The sequence below is a fragment of the Centroberyx gerrardi genome, chromosome 15 (assembly GCF_048128805.1).
Source record: "Centroberyx gerrardi isolate f3 chromosome 15, fCenGer3.hap1.cur.20231027, whole genome shotgun sequence".
In the NCBI taxonomy this organism is placed as follows: Eukaryota; Metazoa; Chordata; class Actinopteri; order Beryciformes; family Berycidae; genus Centroberyx; species Centroberyx gerrardi.
This window is the reverse complement of record NC_136011.1, coordinates 29,781,100-29,797,817: the sequence shown is the minus strand read 5'-3', so window position 1 is coordinate 29,797,817 and position 16,718 is coordinate 29,781,100. Positions and strand designations below refer to the sequence as shown.

Genomic DNA, 16,718 nt, shown 5'->3' with positions numbered 1-16,718 from the left:
ACATTTCTTCACGCCGTCTGACTCTAAACAGAAGCAGACTGAGCTCAGCTGATTTCTATAAACTGTATGTGAAGCTTCTGAGACTCTTCTGGACTTTCTCATACTGTAAATCTGATTTTATTATTCACACAAGTCTCAGTCCACTAACAGAGAGCTGGACGGTCAACTATTAACAACATCTCTCTCTCTCTCTCTATCTCTCTCTCTCTCTCTCTCTATCTCTCTCTCTCTCTGTCTCTTGTTACTAAAGCATCCAAATACAACTGAATAAAAATCATAAAAAAATACTACATACCAGTAATAAATCAAATCTCTCTATGTAAATTCTCTCTCTCTCTCTCTCTCTCTCTCTCTCTCTCTCTCTCTCTCTCTCTCCTTTAAGCCCTTTATGTAACTGACTAAACTGCTGGAAATGTTAACTATTTAAAAAGAAATTACAGTCGCTGGAGCAAAATGAAAACCACAGAGCCAACTGGCTGAGAGAGAGAGAGAGAGAGAGGGGGGGAGAGAGAGGGGGGGGAGGAGGGAGAGAGAGAGAGAGAGAGAGGGAGAGCGAGGGAGAGAGAGGGTTGAACAGGATTTAATCTCCCGGGCCATCGGAGTCGGCCGGGTTACATAAAAACTCTAAATATTTCAGAAAGGATAAGAGAGAGGAAGAAGAAGATGAGAGAAAACCTGATGTAACACAACATGCTAACAGGAAGCTGCCCTCTCTCTCTCTCTCTCTCTCTCTCTCTCTCTCTCTCCCTCTCTCTCCCTCTCTCTCTCCTTAACTCTTACTCTGTCCATGATGGAGGAACATGTAGAACTGTGTTAGTTAATAAAGTGTAAATCTGTAGAACTGTGTGTTAGTTAATAAAGTGTAAATCTGTAGAACTGTGTGTTAGTTAATAAAGTGTAAATCTGTAGAACTGTGTGTTAGTTAATAAAGTGTAAATCTGTATGAAGCAGCTAGAAGCAGAGAGCAGCTGAGTCAGCTTGTTGTGGTGTGGCTGTAGATCCATTCAGTAACGTTCTCAGTAAAAGTGAATAGTGTGATAAGGTGGATTTGGTTACTGTGACACAGTAAACTGTCTTGTCTTTAGCCCTAGTCTCTAAGGAATGCAGGAAGTTTCGTCTCCTAAAAACCAGCTGATGATAAAATAAACATCGGCATTAGAAAGGAATTTACCGTCACAACCGCCCGACAGAGTTAAAGTCAGTAGTTACTCGGTCAAAGCAGAGGTGGAGACTCGAGTCACATGACTTGGACTCGAGTCACAGTTTGAATTGCTTGAGACTCGACTTGATGCATGAAGAGAAGACTTGAGACTTGACTTGACTTGGGTTCTGGTGACTTGGGACTTGACTCTGACTTGTACTTTGATGACTTGAAAAGGTTTCTAAAGTCTTGACTTGAGATCTTGTGTTTGTGTAAATGACTTAGATTGAAAGTGATGAGATTTGTTCCAGCGGACGACTGAATTTAAATTCTGTTTTCTGAATTTGTATGGAATGATTGAATTTATTGAAGTTGAAACTGATTATAGAAATCAAACTCATGATGCTCTTACCAAGTTTTTATCCTATTAAAACCATATTGCATTGAAAAGTCCTAGATATTTAGTTTTCTTTAAGATATTAAATTGATACTGGACTCTTGATTTGTTCTGACTTGACTTGCTGTTCTACATTTAGACTTGAGACTTCATAATGACATGGACTTGACTTGGACAGAGACTCAGTATAGAGAACATCAGCTGTTGTGGTTTTTCTAAGTGTTTTAAGAGTTTTACTGCAGCTGGTGGTTCTGGAAACAAACTGCGTTTGTCGACCTGCTTTTTCATCAGCACAAACTGCACTTGAGGCAGAGCCTTTTCTCCAGAAAACCAGAATAGTGCGAGGAAAGAGGGGGAGGAAGTGAGAGAGAGAGAAAGAGAGAAAGAGAGAGAGAGAGTGCGAAGGAGAAAGAAAAGGAGTGGTGCATCTTTGATCTGCAGCCAAAACCAACACAGAGTGCTGGTGCAGGACGGCTGCCAGGAGCCACATTCCTCATAATCCCACTTCCTGAAACCTCCAAACCTCCCAACCCCCCCCCCCCCCCCCCCCCCCCCCCCCTCCACCTCCTCAGGTATTCTCCGTCCCGGGCCGGACGGCAGGACGTTATTTGAGACATCTGAGCCGGGCCTCACCCAGCGGCGAAACACAAAGTGCTTCATTCACACTGAGGAGGAAGAACAGAAATGGGGGAGGTGGGGAAAATAAAACATCTGTGATGACAGACGAGAGTCACGGTGAACACTGTAATACATTTTAGAGGCGGTGATTGTTTTTTTCCGCAATATACAGTAATACTGTTTATTGTCCCATCACTAATTAGGCTTAGGTTAAGTTAAGGTAAGGGTTAAGGTTAAGGGTTAGGGGAATTAACGTAGTCAATGTCCTCACAAGTATAGCAATACAGGCCTGTGGTGTGTGTGTGTGTGTGTGTGTGTGTGTGTGTGTGTGTGTGCCAGGCTCTGCTCTCTCCACCGCAGTATAAACAAAACCACACAGCGAGCTTCTGCTTTCACATCATACAGAGAGAGACTCACTGAGGTCAACAAGTTCCTACATCACCAGCAACACAGGCAACCTGCAGTGAGGAGGTCAGAGGTCACAGGTCACAGGTCACAGGTCAGAGGTCGCTGCAACCTGACAGCAGATGGAACAGATATTCCTGTGAGTCTGAACGATCAGGATGACGGAGAAGTGAAGCGAAATACAGAAGAAACAAGAACCGAGACTTTGAGACTGAACAACAACTTCTGTCTACAGGGTTCAACTGTTGCTTAGCAACAAGAACAACAACAAAAATACATTTCCAGGACTTAACACACCTTCCACTCACTGAACGACTTTCTCTGGATACCTCAGATATGACAGTGTCACCACAGACTGATATCACAAATCAACTTTACATTCCCTTACCAAAAAGAAATAATCCTGTAATAAACTTGTAATAGATGGATTAATTATTCCTGTGAGCCTGATCGATATGATGATAGAAAGGTTCCTACAGATTCAATTTCAAAATTTCCAGACCTTAATTCCTTGATTGATTTGAAGAGTTTCTGTGTTCAGTAGGAGTTACACTGACAGTCGTCTCGCTCCGACTAACTCTGCTATATCAGACTGTTGATGAAGATTATTCTTTACAATGACAAATATCAGAATTTGTGAGGCGACGGAGCTCTAAAACCACAGAAAACGTGTATTTGCATGTACATGCGGACACTAAATCAATACTTCTCCAAACTTTTTTTCTCCAAACTTATCAAGACCTGGAAATTACAGAATTTGTTTTCCATACATTTCCAGAGTTTCAAGGTAGGGAAAATAAATAAAACAAGAAAGGAGATTTTTTTTCCCTCTTTTCTGAAAGTTAAAGGCTCAAACCTCTCAAAACGCACACAAAAAAAATCTTAAAAACCATTAGGAAACTGTCTTCTTTTGGCCAGGAAGAACAGGAAGAACATTTTCAGACTTAAACAAAACAAGAGCGGAAGCAGGTGGAGGAAGGTGACGGGAGAGGGAGGAGTGATTAAGGGATGAAGATGGAGGAGGATGAAGGAGAGAGTAAAGACAGCGTGTCGGTCCGTTACCTCGACGCTCTCCAGAGACGTGGAGCGCCTCAGTTTGGCCCTGCGGACGCCGGCCGGTGACGACTCGGCGGGTTCGGTCCTGAACGGCGGGGAATCCTCCGAGTCGCGGCCCGCCGGCGGGTCGGCCTTGCTGTCCGGTCGGGACCGCCGGCCGTAACGCTTCGTTCCCTTCACGAACTTCGGCTTCACTTCCTCTGGAACGACTGGAGGGACGAGGAAACCAGAGAGGAGGAGTTAGAGAACGACTATGGTCAACAGAAAACCCGCTGTCTAATAATATAATAATAATAATAAACTTTGTTCATAAAGTTATAGAGTTACAAAGTGCTTTAAAACAAGAAAAATAGAGTTTAAAAAGTCAATAAAGGGCCTTAAAACAGAATAGAACACCATCTAAAAGAAGGAATACAATGAAATGCAATATAATAAATAATAAAAAGAATTAAAATAGAATAAAATAAGTTAAAATAAACATTAAGAGAAGGCCTTTACATAAAAGTAGGTTTTAAGAAGTGACTTCAAAGATGATACCGATTTTAATCCCCCTACTACTAATGATATTTATAATAATCTTTATTTATATAGCACTGTTAAAACAGGTACAGAGGGTTTTATCAACAGCAACAACAAAGAAAGCAAGGTCAGAAATATATAAAACTAAACCATAAAAGGAAGGTTGAAAACAATGAATAAAAAGTTTTATTTACATAAAAACTTTTTATTCATCATCTATAAAAGGCTTTGATTTGAAAGGTTGATCCAAAGTCTGGGAGTCTTGATGGCAAAGAACCAATCACCTCTTGTTCCTGTTTTTGGAACAGCCAATAGGAAACTCTTGTTTTTATTCTAGACTTTATGTGAACATTTTCTGTCACTTTGTATTCTAAAATCAAACGTGATAGTTTTTACTTCAGATGTGAAAATTTCAATTCAAAAGGTGAAAAGTTTTTTTTTTCAAGTTTTTTTGTAATTTTTGCATGCAAAGAGACAATTCACTGGTGAAAATGTCCTTTTTCACATGGGAAATGGGAAATTACACATATAAAAAAAAAAAAAAAAAAAAAAAAAAAGCACAGATGCTTTGCATGTGACTTTCTTGTGTAGTGTTTCTACTCTGGCCCGGTAAAGTAAAGCTCTGCCTTCAGCCGCCTGGCTCTGCCCAGAGAGGAGGACCAAACAGGACCGCAGCCCGTCTGTACTGTCTGCTGCAGCTCTTCGGTCCAAAGTATTTCTGGATCCAGAGGCGGAGTCCGGGCCGTCCCGACTCACTTCCTGCCCACAATTGCTGGCGGCCAGCCGGCGAATGCGGGGCAGCGGCTGAGCTGCAGAGTCACTGCAGAGCCGGACCGCCGCCAGAAACAAGACGCAAATTAAAGGCTGAGCCAAAACCGTCACACAGGAATCCATACAGTAGCACCGTCCCTTTAAATAGGCCGGATCTGGGAACGCTTCAGACGACATCACTCTCTTCTAGACCGGGACGTACTGTAGTCTGAACTGTGGAGCAAGGCACTAACTCTGCAGGTTACAGGTTCAACTCCCACACCGGAGATCTGTCACTCTTGGTGCTTTAAAAGTCCCATATTCTACTCTTCTTTAGCAGTTTAACACGCTGCAGCTCCCTGTGGTCTTACAACACAGTTATGAAGTGTACAGAAGAAACACCTAAACCAGCTGCTGTGGTGCTGCAGCATCTCAGGGTTTACATGCACACCAATAATACAATTATAATGCAATTAAGGCAGTAATGTGAGTAAGGTGGAGCCTGTAAACACCACACTCTGATTATGTTAATGAGGTTATGCTCATAGTTGGAGTAACCACAATCGCAGTAAGACATGAGCAGTACTGTGATTTTATTGCATTATAAAGGCATGTTACACCTTAATCACATTTCTTCCACTCTGACCGAGTTGCGCCTGCATCAAAGAGACGCCACACGTCCCGCATAGCGATAACGCCACACGTCCCGCATATCGATAACGCCACACGTTGCTCCTGATCTGCACCAGAGACGCCGCACCGAGCGAGGCGGAGAGGCAGAAACCGCTCCACAGCTGATGTCAGCCTGCTTTCCAAAACACTCCCAGAAGTCAACGGGACCTTCTGCATTCTGCAGCCGGAACAGGCTGATGAAAACAGCAGCAGATATGAAATGGGAGAACAGCAGAGTTGTTGCTTGTTGTGGATGAATTAGCTGAAGGCGGGACAACAGAAGTATAAAGTGGCGGGACGGTTTTAAAACGCACATTCGCTGTTCCAGGAATCAAACTTGTGACCTTCAAGTCACAGGACGGCCTCTCCGACCTCCAGTGGAAACCAACAGAGGTTTGGAGAAACTTAAACACAACAGTGGGTTAGAAAAGGTGGTGATGCTGTGGGCTGTCAATCATCAAACTAGTCAAATTTCACTGGGCGGAGCCTGGCTCTGCTGCTCACTTGTTTACTGCCATAGGATCAACAAGGAAGTTGCTACAGTTAGCTAGCTAGCAAAAAGAAAACCTTTTGTCAAGGTCCAAACAACACTGGAGGATATTAGACAGTAATAAACAGTAAAACATCAAAACTGAGATGTTTGTTCACAGAGAAGAGAAGCTGCAGACAGAACAACAACAGAAGCTTCATCGATAAAACAGAAATTAGTCTTAAGTCACATTTTTCATCAATTTACCCAAAGAGTTTGTATATTAGCTTGAATTTACTCTGCAAAGTAGCTAGCGCTGTAGCTAAGCTAACAGTGGAGACTTCTTGTTGCAGAAAACAAACCAGAAGCCGTTTCCTGTTTCAGGCTCAGAGCCAATCAGAGCTGACTTTGGCTCTGCGAACTAACTCCTTCTAACTCCCACCAGTTAGAACGAGGATTCCTCAACCTGATCTCACACAAATATGTGAAGTGAACACGACTTGTTAACACCAAATCACATGTTGGTGGCAGGTAAAGTGTTAAAACTCAGTTTTCCCAGCAGGAAACGGTTCCATGAAGCAGACAGGACTGTAACAGGCAGCAGGTCTCAGGTCAGGTGTTGTGGTCGGGTGGAGGATGGACCGTGAGTCTGACTTCAATGTCGGAGACCGGAGTTCAAGTCCCAGTTTGTATGAAGGACATGTCTTCATCAAATTTAAATTTTTTGTGAATGTTTTTCTTATCTAACCGACCAAAGTCTTTCCCAAACCTTAACCAAGTTGTTTTAGTTCCTAAACTGAACCGTTAGCCGACCTGCAGCTGAAAATGTCCAATTCATATTTTTGTCACAGAATCCAGATCCTGGTGGAGGAACATAATTTTCACATAATTCGTAAATCTGCGTCTCAGACTTCGTGTTCATTTCACGACTTCTCTGATCCCGTTGGGATTTCTCCGCTCCTCCTCTGGTGTTTGAGCAGATTAGCTGTGAGCTGACAGCAGATCTGAAGCAGATTTAGAAGTCATGTGCAGATGGAAACTCAGATCATGTGATCCAACAGCGATCCGGTCTGATCTGCTGTCTGCCTCGTGGTTTCGGAGGAACAAAACCCCCAGATCACAACACATAACAAAGAGTTCATAATTCACTGCTGTCACATTTAAAACCGGTTACAGTTACAACAAAGACATCTGTGAGAGAAGCTGAAGCTCACGGTCACTAATACCAACAGATCACAGTACAGTGTGATTTACACTCATGGGTTCATAAAACAGTGTTGTCACCATATAAAATATAGTTACAGTTAGAGTAGACTTTGAGAGGAGGAGTTTAGTTTTGTTGTCAAAAATCCCCAAATTCTGACTTGATTATGGCTAATAATAACTGCTGAACACTTTTACTGGAAAAGCAGGAGTTTAAAAGTTTAAATCTCACTTTGTAGTTTACCAGTCTTCATGTTGTGCTCTGTATCTGAAGAGTTTCGTGAAGTTAGCAGAAGTTAGGAGTCTTCTTAAGTCATCACTGTATAAGGATCGAATAATTTATGTTTTCCATAAATGTTTTTTTGTTATGATTTTTATCCCCACTTATCTATTTTATCTTCTTTTTTAATATGCCATTTTACTAGACAAATAATGTATTTTTTGTGTTTTATAAGAAGCACATTGAGTTGCCTTATGTATGAAATGTCTTGTATGAATAAAGTTTTGCTAAATATTGCCTGATGAATTTCAGGTAGCAAAATCTTTCCAAACTGGAAGTCTGACTGAAACCTTCATCTGTTCCACCTGTTGTCCTCTGACCAGGGTTCGACTGATCTGGGTTTTAAGCTCGATACTGATAATGACATTTTTGTACTGAAGCTGCTGATAGCTGATATTTTGTGCCAATATTGAGTATTTTAATTTTATTATTTTCATGCTAAAAAAAATCAAAATATACACTATTTCCTCCAGTATTCTCTTCTCATCAGGCCTCTGAAACATTTAGAGCATCATGAGACACTAAAACTCTCCACTGAAACCAGACTGATAAATAAATTCAATTGTTGCCGTTTTTTCCAGACAGTTTCTCTGTATAATGGTCAGGAGGAAGCTCCACCATATCAGAGGTGATGATATCTGATATTTAATAAAAGCCTGACATCGTCCCCATATATCAGTTTAACCCTAACTCTGACCTTTGACCTCCTCACTGTTGGCTGTGGGTGATGTTGGTGATCTGGAATTAAAGTTTATTCTGCTGTTGGGTTTTCTGGATAAGCGATTGTGACTGTGAGGACGAATCCAACTATTATCAAAGAAAATCACTTATCAATCAATACCAGACTCATCAATACAGACCCCCCCCCCCCCCCCCCCCCTTACCTGGCTCCAGGTAGCTGCTCTCCTCCTCTGAGGTGCTGAAGTCCAGAGAGCGAGACAGAACGGCCACGAAGCCTTCCTTAAACTCCTCAAAGTTCACCTGAGGAGACAGACAGTTCACTTTCACAACCGATTCACCTGATTCACCTGTTTCATCTGATTCACCTGATTCACCTGATTCATCTGATTCATCTGAGTCACCTGATTCACCTGTGTCACCTGATTCACCTGTGTCACCTGATTCATCTGATTCACCTGATTCACCTGTGTCACCTGATTCATCTGATTCACCTGATTCACCTGTGTCACCTGATTCATCTGATTCAGCTGATTCACCTGTGTCACCTGATTCATCTGATTCACCTGTGTCACCTGATTCATCTGATTCACCTGATTCATCTGATTCACCTGATTCATCTGATTCACCTGTGTCACCTGATTCATCTGATTCACCTGATTCATCTGATTCACCTGATTCACCTGATTCACCTGTGTCACCTGATTCATCTGATTCACCTGATTCATCTGATTCACCTGTTCACCTGATTCACCTGTTTCATCTGATTCAGCTGATTCACGTGTGTCACCTGATTCATCTGATTCACCTGTGTCACCTGATTCATCTGATTCACCTGTTTCATCTGATTCACCTGTTTCATCTGATTCACCTGTGTCACCTGATTCATCTGATTCACCTGACTCACCTGATTCATCTGATTCACCTGTGTCACCTGACTCACCTGATTCACCTGTGTCACCTGATTCATCTGATTCACCTGATTCACCTGTGTCACCTGATTCACCTGATTCATCTGATTCACCTGATTCACCTGTGTCACCTGATTCATCTGATTCAGCTGATTCACCTGTGTCACCTGATTCATCTGATTCACCTGTGTCACCTGATTCATCTGATTCACCTGATTCATCTGATTCACCTGATTCATCTGATTCACCTGTGTCACCTGATTCATCTGATTCACCTGATTCATCTGATTCACCTGATTCACCTGATTCACCTGTGTCACCTGATTCATCTGATTCACCTGATTCATCTGATTCACCTGTTCACCTGATTCACCTGTTTCATCTGATTCAGCTGATTCACGTGTGTCACCTGATTCATCTGATTCACCTGTGTCACCTGATTCATCTGATTCACCTGTTTCATCTGATTCACCTGTTTCATCTGATTCACCTGTGTCACCTGATTCATCTGATTCACCTGACTCACCTGATTCATCTGATTCACCTGTGTCACCTGATTCATCTGATTCACCTGATTCGTCTGATTCACCTGATTCTTCTGATTCACCTGATTCATCTGATTCAGCTGATTCACCTGTGTCACCTGATTCATCTGATTCACCTGTGTCACCTGATTCATCTGATTCACCTGATTCATCTGATTCACCTGTGTCACCTGATTCACCTGATTCATCTGATTCACCTGATTCACCTGTGTCACCTGATTCGTCTGATTCATCTGATTCAGCTGATTCACCTGTGTCACCTGATTCATCTGATTCACCTGTGTCACCTGATTCATCTGATTCACCTGATTCATCTGATTCACCTGATTCATCTGATTCACCTGTGTCACCTGATTCATCTGATTCACCTGATTCATCTGATTCACCTGATTCACCTGATTCACCTGTGTCACCTGATTCATCTGATTCACCTGATTCATCTGATTCACCTGTTCACCTGATTCACCTGATTCTTCTGATTCATCTGATTCACGTGATTCACCTGATTCATTTGAACTGAAATATGATTCATCTGAACATGTGTGTGTATCAGGGTCGGGTTCGTTCCTGAACTGAAGTGAGAGTGCATGTTAAATTCCAGTTCAGGTCCTGGAGTCAGAATACTGAAAACCAATAATTTTTAATTGAAGCTGATATTTTGTAAATGTTCAGTATCTTTAGATTTGACCATTTTTATGCCAAAACCTTCCAAGTTTCCCCCAGAACTTTATTCTTGTCACACATGCTTGCAGGCATGTGTGTGTCTACATGTGTGTTTGGGCTTGCATGTATGTGTGTGATTGCATGCACCTGTGTGTGTGTGTGTGTGTGTGTGTGTGTTTGTGTGTGTATAAGCATCAGTGCATGTTAGCGTGTGGATGTATGTGTCTGTTAGCATCTGTGTGTGTGTGCATGTGTGTGTGTGTTAGTGCCTGTCTATGTGTGTGTGTATGTGTGTTAGTGTCAGTGTGTTAGTGTGTGTGTGTGTGTGTGTCTCACCCTGCTGTACGGCTGCTCTCCCAGCAGTGTGTGTGTGTGTGTGTGTGTGTGTGTGTGTGTGTGTCTCACCCTGCTGTACGGCTGCTCTCCCAGCAGTGTGTGCAGCAGCAGCGGCAGGTGGGCGTCCAGCTGCAGCCTCCTGCAGAGCGCCGTCAGCTCGTCCCGGTCCAGGAAGCCGGTGGCCGTCGAGTCGCAGCTGTCGAACTCCGCCTTCAGCTGGGCCACGTACCGGCTCTGCTCCGCCTCCTCCATCTGCACGCATCACGCGGCTCCGCCCCCCTGAGACACAACACCCTGCGTTTAGCTCCGCCTCCTCCATCTGCACGCGCCACGCTGCCCCGCCCCCCTGCGTGTTCAGTTGTTCAGTTCATTCAGCAGTTATTTAGAGATGAAGTGTCATTTACTGTTTTGTTGAACTCGCTTTCCCTCAACCTGCCTCGTCTTCTTCTACTGCAGCTGGTGTTTTACTACGTTTCCCAGAATGCCTTTCAACAACCCCCAGAGAAGGGGTGGAGACTTGTCGCATTCAATCGAAGCTGGACGTGCGAGCAGATAAATATCTTGACGGTGTGATCATTCAGCTCTGGGTCGTACATGTCTGTGATCTTGGCCACGCCACCTTACTGAAAACCCCAGCCTGTCTCTCTGCTGCAGTGCATTCTGGTCTCTCTCCTGCTCCTGCAGTGCATTCTGGTCTCTCTCCTCCTCCTGTGGTGGAGAAACTGGTCTCTCTCCTCCTCTACGATGGATTTCTCCCTGTATGATTGTTGAACGTCTCTCGGTACAAAATGGCGGCTCTAGAAAGAAGCCCTCGCTCTTTGATTCTGAGGGACTGACACCAAAACCTGACGTTTACCGCTGATGTTTTACATCCTGAAACATTTTCTCATATCAAACTATAAATATCTGGAGGTGACGTCACCTCGTCTACGATTGGCCGGTTATCCACCAAGAAGAAAAACACAACAAACTACTGGATGGAGACAGAGATGTAAAGTACATCACTGACAGCTGATTTTAACAGTTACAGTATTGGGGTGTGATTCTTGTTTTAAATTGATCAGATTAAATTACCACATTCAGTCCCTTGTGAATCCAGATGCCCCCCCCCCCCCCCCCCCACACACACACACACACACACACCTGGTCTTATCTGTCCAGGATTCTCCACATCATGTCTGTATCAGGGAAACCTGGTTAAAGTCTCTCTGCAGATGAACAGAACATCTGAACTGTCTGTCTGATAAAAATTATTTGATTTGAGTGTGTTGTTTTTGCACTAATGGTTAGAAGTTATCTTGTTTCTGCCTCTTCGTTTTTGCGGCCCGATCTGATATTTTTCATGTAACCGTTTCATTTCACTCAGAAACGAAACGAACTGAAATCAGAACAAACTGATGACGCTGTCAACAAAACACCTTGTTCTCTGTGTTTTGTTTTTGCACCTTTTTACTCACTTTATGTATTAAATTCTTCTCTTTTGCAATCACAAGACTCTGGAAATAATTTTTTTTCCTCATGATTCTATTTCTATTGCTGATGTGTTTTAAATATCACAGTTAGTCATGTGACTGCTCAGCCTGCAGCTCAGGCTGAAACACATCAGACCGCCGATCTCTATTTATTAAGGTTTGGTCCTGAGAAACTGCATCTGAATATATTTACTGTTATATATGATTTAATATAGATGTATGTGTACCAGGCTGCAGGTGGAGATAAAGAGCCACACAGTCTCTGTGCTGACGTAGTGAAGAGAATAATAGTCAAATTAAATGATTCCTCATTTTGCTCAGGACCTCATGGAACCCTGTTAAGGACCCCTGGAGGTCCGCAGACCGCAGGTTGGGACCCCCTGCTGTAGTCACAGATACTCAGGCTGGAATTCAAAATTACAAATATTGGTTTATAGTCTAAATAAAGTTTTGTTGTTGTGCAAAACATGAATCAACTCCCTTCGCTTCCTTCACTGTCAGGACAAACTACAGTTTATACTTCAAACCATATTGAAAGGATTCATTATTTGGTTTGAAAACATGAACTACAAAATAACACATAATCACCAATATTATAATAATCACCAATAATGTCTTCCTAAATTGAGAACTCAGTCTCTCTCTGCAAACTACATTTTATAGATTGAATTATATGAGATGCAGAAATAATAATAAAGCAATAAAGCATAATCACCAATATCTATAATAATAATTTATAACAACTCCTAAATGGAGAACACAGTCTCTCTCTCTCTCTCTCCACTAACAATATTATTGCAGTTTAATAAATATTAATTTTCATGTCGATACATTCCAGCTACATGTAGATGCAGAGCTTCCTACAGATAAACAGAATACAGCAGAGTAAAGAGAAGCAGCAGTCTCTCTCTCTCTCTCTCTCTCTCTCTCTCTCTCTCTCTCTCTCTCTCTCGTCTCTCTCTCTCCTCTCTCTCTCTCTCTCTCTCTCTCTCTCTCTCTCTCTCTCTCTCTCTCTCTCTCTCTCTCTCTCTCTCTCCTCTCTCTCTCTCTCTCTCTCTCTCTCCTCTCTCTCTCTCTCTCTCCCTCTCTGTCTGTATTACAGTAAGCGGACGGTAGCCGTGTCCCGGTGTGTCTCGCGAGCTGCAGCTTCACCATGGGAACGGGCCGCCAGAACAGAACAAAAGGCTCGCGGGTCAACAGACACACAGTAACCACAAACTACAACAGCAAGTCGCTTTCCGCGCGCGATACAATGATACAATGTAACGAGACCGCGAGCCGGGTCGGTTCTAACGGAACTTCAAAGGAAAGTTCGGTCCCGTTAGTGAAGCGGTAGGTACGGTTCGTTATAAACAGGAACAACGTTACTCAGATGCTTTCTTACCGATGGAAAAGTTGAGCTCCGACTTTCCGGTAAAGGTTCACGGTTCCTCCATGAATGTCGGTCCGGTCTCGCGGCTCCAGCGGCGGCTGATGCTCCGGTAAGGCGCCGTTACACTGCAGGGTGAAGGACAGACATGTATGTAACGGAGGAGGCTGGCACCGACACACACACCGACACACACTGGACTCCCACACACCAGCGGCAAGCTGGATAGGATGGACAGGGTAACACTTCCGGTTGTGCATTTCAAAATAAAACCCCATATTCAGTCATTGCTCAAAGCTCATTCAATGAACTTTTATTGGCATGACATACATTGTGTACATACAACAACACATACAACAAAACAACAAATTTAAGACAAGATGATGTAAGAAAAATAATTTTACATTAAATATTGGTGAATAATAATGATATCAGCATTTTATAGTTATTTTTACAGTACTGTACATATAATTATTTGGCTGATTATTGCAATACATACACACACATGTAAATAATTTTGAACTAAGTGTCTTAAATAACAAAGCACATTTACCTCTGTATACCTCACACACTGCTCACTGACATCACAGGCAGTTTATGTTGGAGAGTCTGATGGTTTTTCATTTCTTTTCATCCATGTTTCTGTTTCTGTCATATTTTCACCAGTGTCAAGCCAGACAAAATATAAACAGGAATTCCGGTGAAAACTTTAAAAAAAAAAAAAACATTATTGGTGAACATAATATTGCAACATTTTTTTCTGAGTAATACAAACAACAAATATGAAAATGAACAATACATTTAAGGGGGAATCTGTAGTAAATGAAAACACAATTGCTATTTTTTTTTGCATAATGTCATTTTCACATCATATATTATATTAAAAGTTATATAGGCAGATTTCCTGAATTTCCCCAAGGGGATTAATAAAGTGCTATCTTATCTTATCTTATCTTATCTTATCTTACAGGTTGAAGCAGATGTGTGTGTATCACTAGCTGTTTTTCATCATATATTTAACTTCAGGTCTAATAATGTAATCATGTGCTGTAAGACAGTATAATCCTTTTACTTTCTATCATACAGCCATAGTTTCACTCAATATTTAATCTAATTATTTTGATTTTTGTTGTGCTGTGTATCCCAGGTACTTGTTCTTCTTAACACTTTTTTACTGACATATTTTATGCTTTTATTTTGAAGGAATGATCACTTTTTCCGGTCTTGGTGTGTGTAACTCTGGCAGCTTGATGAAGTCAGGACAGTGTGGAGGAGTGCGGACTGTGGCCGCACGAGGCGCTGCAGCTCAGATCAGACTCACACTGATCAGGCTTTTATTTTATCATTTAAACATTATGTGGAGGTTTGGAGTGTCGCTGGTTTATTATGTTTCTGAAATCAAACTGTAACATTTTAACCAAAGATGTTTTATATTATATATATTGTTATTTTATCAGCTGCAGCCATTTGGTATTGATCAGTACACACTGTCACCAGCAGGCGGCGGTGTGACGAGCAACTGGGCAGCAAAACCTCAATAAAACCCAGAGAAACTTTTGCTTTTAGTTGGACTTTTGACTTTTGACTTTACATATATTAAACCTTCTTTTATTAAAATAAATAAAAATTCTTTGTCAAAGCCTGAAGTCATGATTCGGTTTTACTGTTAATTTTATGTCTTTTTTGTTTGAAGTTTTCTGATCCTTGTTTATGTTTTTTATTCTGTTTTGCTGCTGTGTTCTGAACTTGTTTTGTGACTCACTTTGTATCACTGTTAAGAAAGCTGCTATACAAATAAAGTTTATTATTATTATATATGTGGCATCTTACAGGGCTATGTGGCTATGAAAATATGATGTGAAAATCACATTTTTGAAAAAAATAAAACAAAATTCAAAAAGATCTTAGTATGTAAGTCTGGTGACTCCGCTCCTGAACTCAGTTCATATTCAGTGTTGAAGCGTCTGACTGGTTAATACATGTGGAGCTGTGTGTGACTGATCAATTCATCTGATCAATAACTCTTCTGATTGGATCAGTGGGGAGTTATCCAAGATGGCCTCTTATGTAAAAGGTATTTTTGACTGTTATTTCTGTAATAAAGGCATTTTGATGAGATTTGTGCACTTCTTCTTTTCAAATAATATTTCAGATAATATGAAAAATATTTAGATGCCGGAACAAAGATTGTGATGTTAATGAAATAATGAGAAATCCAACTATAAATTGAATCCTCATGTTATTTGTACAGCAGCAGTTCAGCTCAGGAACATGAAAAACTCCAGAAAACTAAAACTAGGAACCAGACAAACAGACTCTAATGTTGAACCAGCAGCAGATGAGACCTGGATCTGGATCTGTGGACTCAGGCCAGACTTTAAAGGTTTCATTTAACATTTTTAGAGGAAATAAAAAACACCTGAAATCCCTTCTTTCATAACCAGAACAGAAATATTTAGGAAGAATTTACTTCAGAAGACTCCTGACTGTAACAGTATAAGCCTCCTGCTGGATTTACAGTCATGTGATCAAACATTTTTTTTTATTCTTCCACCTGGTTTGATCTCATGTTGGAAGAAAATGCTTCAAAATCTTTATATTCAACTTTCTTAATATTTTCCATGTTTCCTCATTAGCTGAAGACAGAGGAAACAGAAACAGTTAATATTATCTTGACCAGAGGAAATAAAAACATGAAGTACTCAGGTCTGTATGAACTCTCTGTAGACTCTCTGTACAATATAGGAACATTACAGTGAATTGTTTTATTGCAGGTAATTCATATGGAGCTGCAGTGTGTTATCAAAGCAGCAGATACATGATGACATCAGCATGTTCATGATGACATGTGATGATGTCATGAGAACTGAAGGTTAATTCTTACTCATATATGGGAATAAATTTAATGAGAGAGAGAGAGAGAGAGAGAGAGAGAGAGAGAGAGAGTTTCTTAATATTTCCCATGTTTCCTCATTAGAGACCAGAGGAAACAGAGGGAACAGAAACAGTCGGACGGTTGAACAGTGAAGTGTTGAAATGTTGAGTTTCCTCAGCTGAAGTTTCTCCGTCTCTCTCTCTCTCCTCTCTGAACTCTGTCCTGCTTCACACTGACTGTCAACACAGAGAGATTCATCTGATTATTCAGATCATCTCCTTCATCTCCTTCATCTGATCAAATCTGATTTCTTTCCCTTCTTTTCTCCTGCAGGATCACAGGAATATTTGTTCTGTATG

General features: G+C 41.5%; 1 protein-coding gene across 1 annotated transcript in view; it reads right to left on the bottom strand.

The window, feature by feature from the left end:
* Positions 1 to 13,579, bottom strand: part of ninl (ninein-like) — a 50,132-nt gene extending 36,553 nt beyond the window's left edge. Inside the window, exons 1-4 of the mRNA XM_078288748.1 lie at positions 13,500 to 13,579; positions 10,713 to 10,922; positions 8,395 to 8,491; positions 3,624 to 3,826 (exon numbers count right to left, since the gene is read on the bottom strand). Of these exons, the coding sequence (XP_078144874.1) occupies positions 3,624 to 3,826; positions 8,395 to 8,491; positions 10,713 to 10,895 (483 nt within the window). The 5' untranslated portion in view covers positions 10,896 to 10,922; positions 13,500 to 13,579. The remainder of the gene's footprint in view (positions 1 to 3,623; positions 3,827 to 8,394; positions 8,492 to 10,712; positions 10,923 to 13,499) is intronic.
* Positions 13,580 to 16,718: the final 3,139 nt, after the last annotated feature.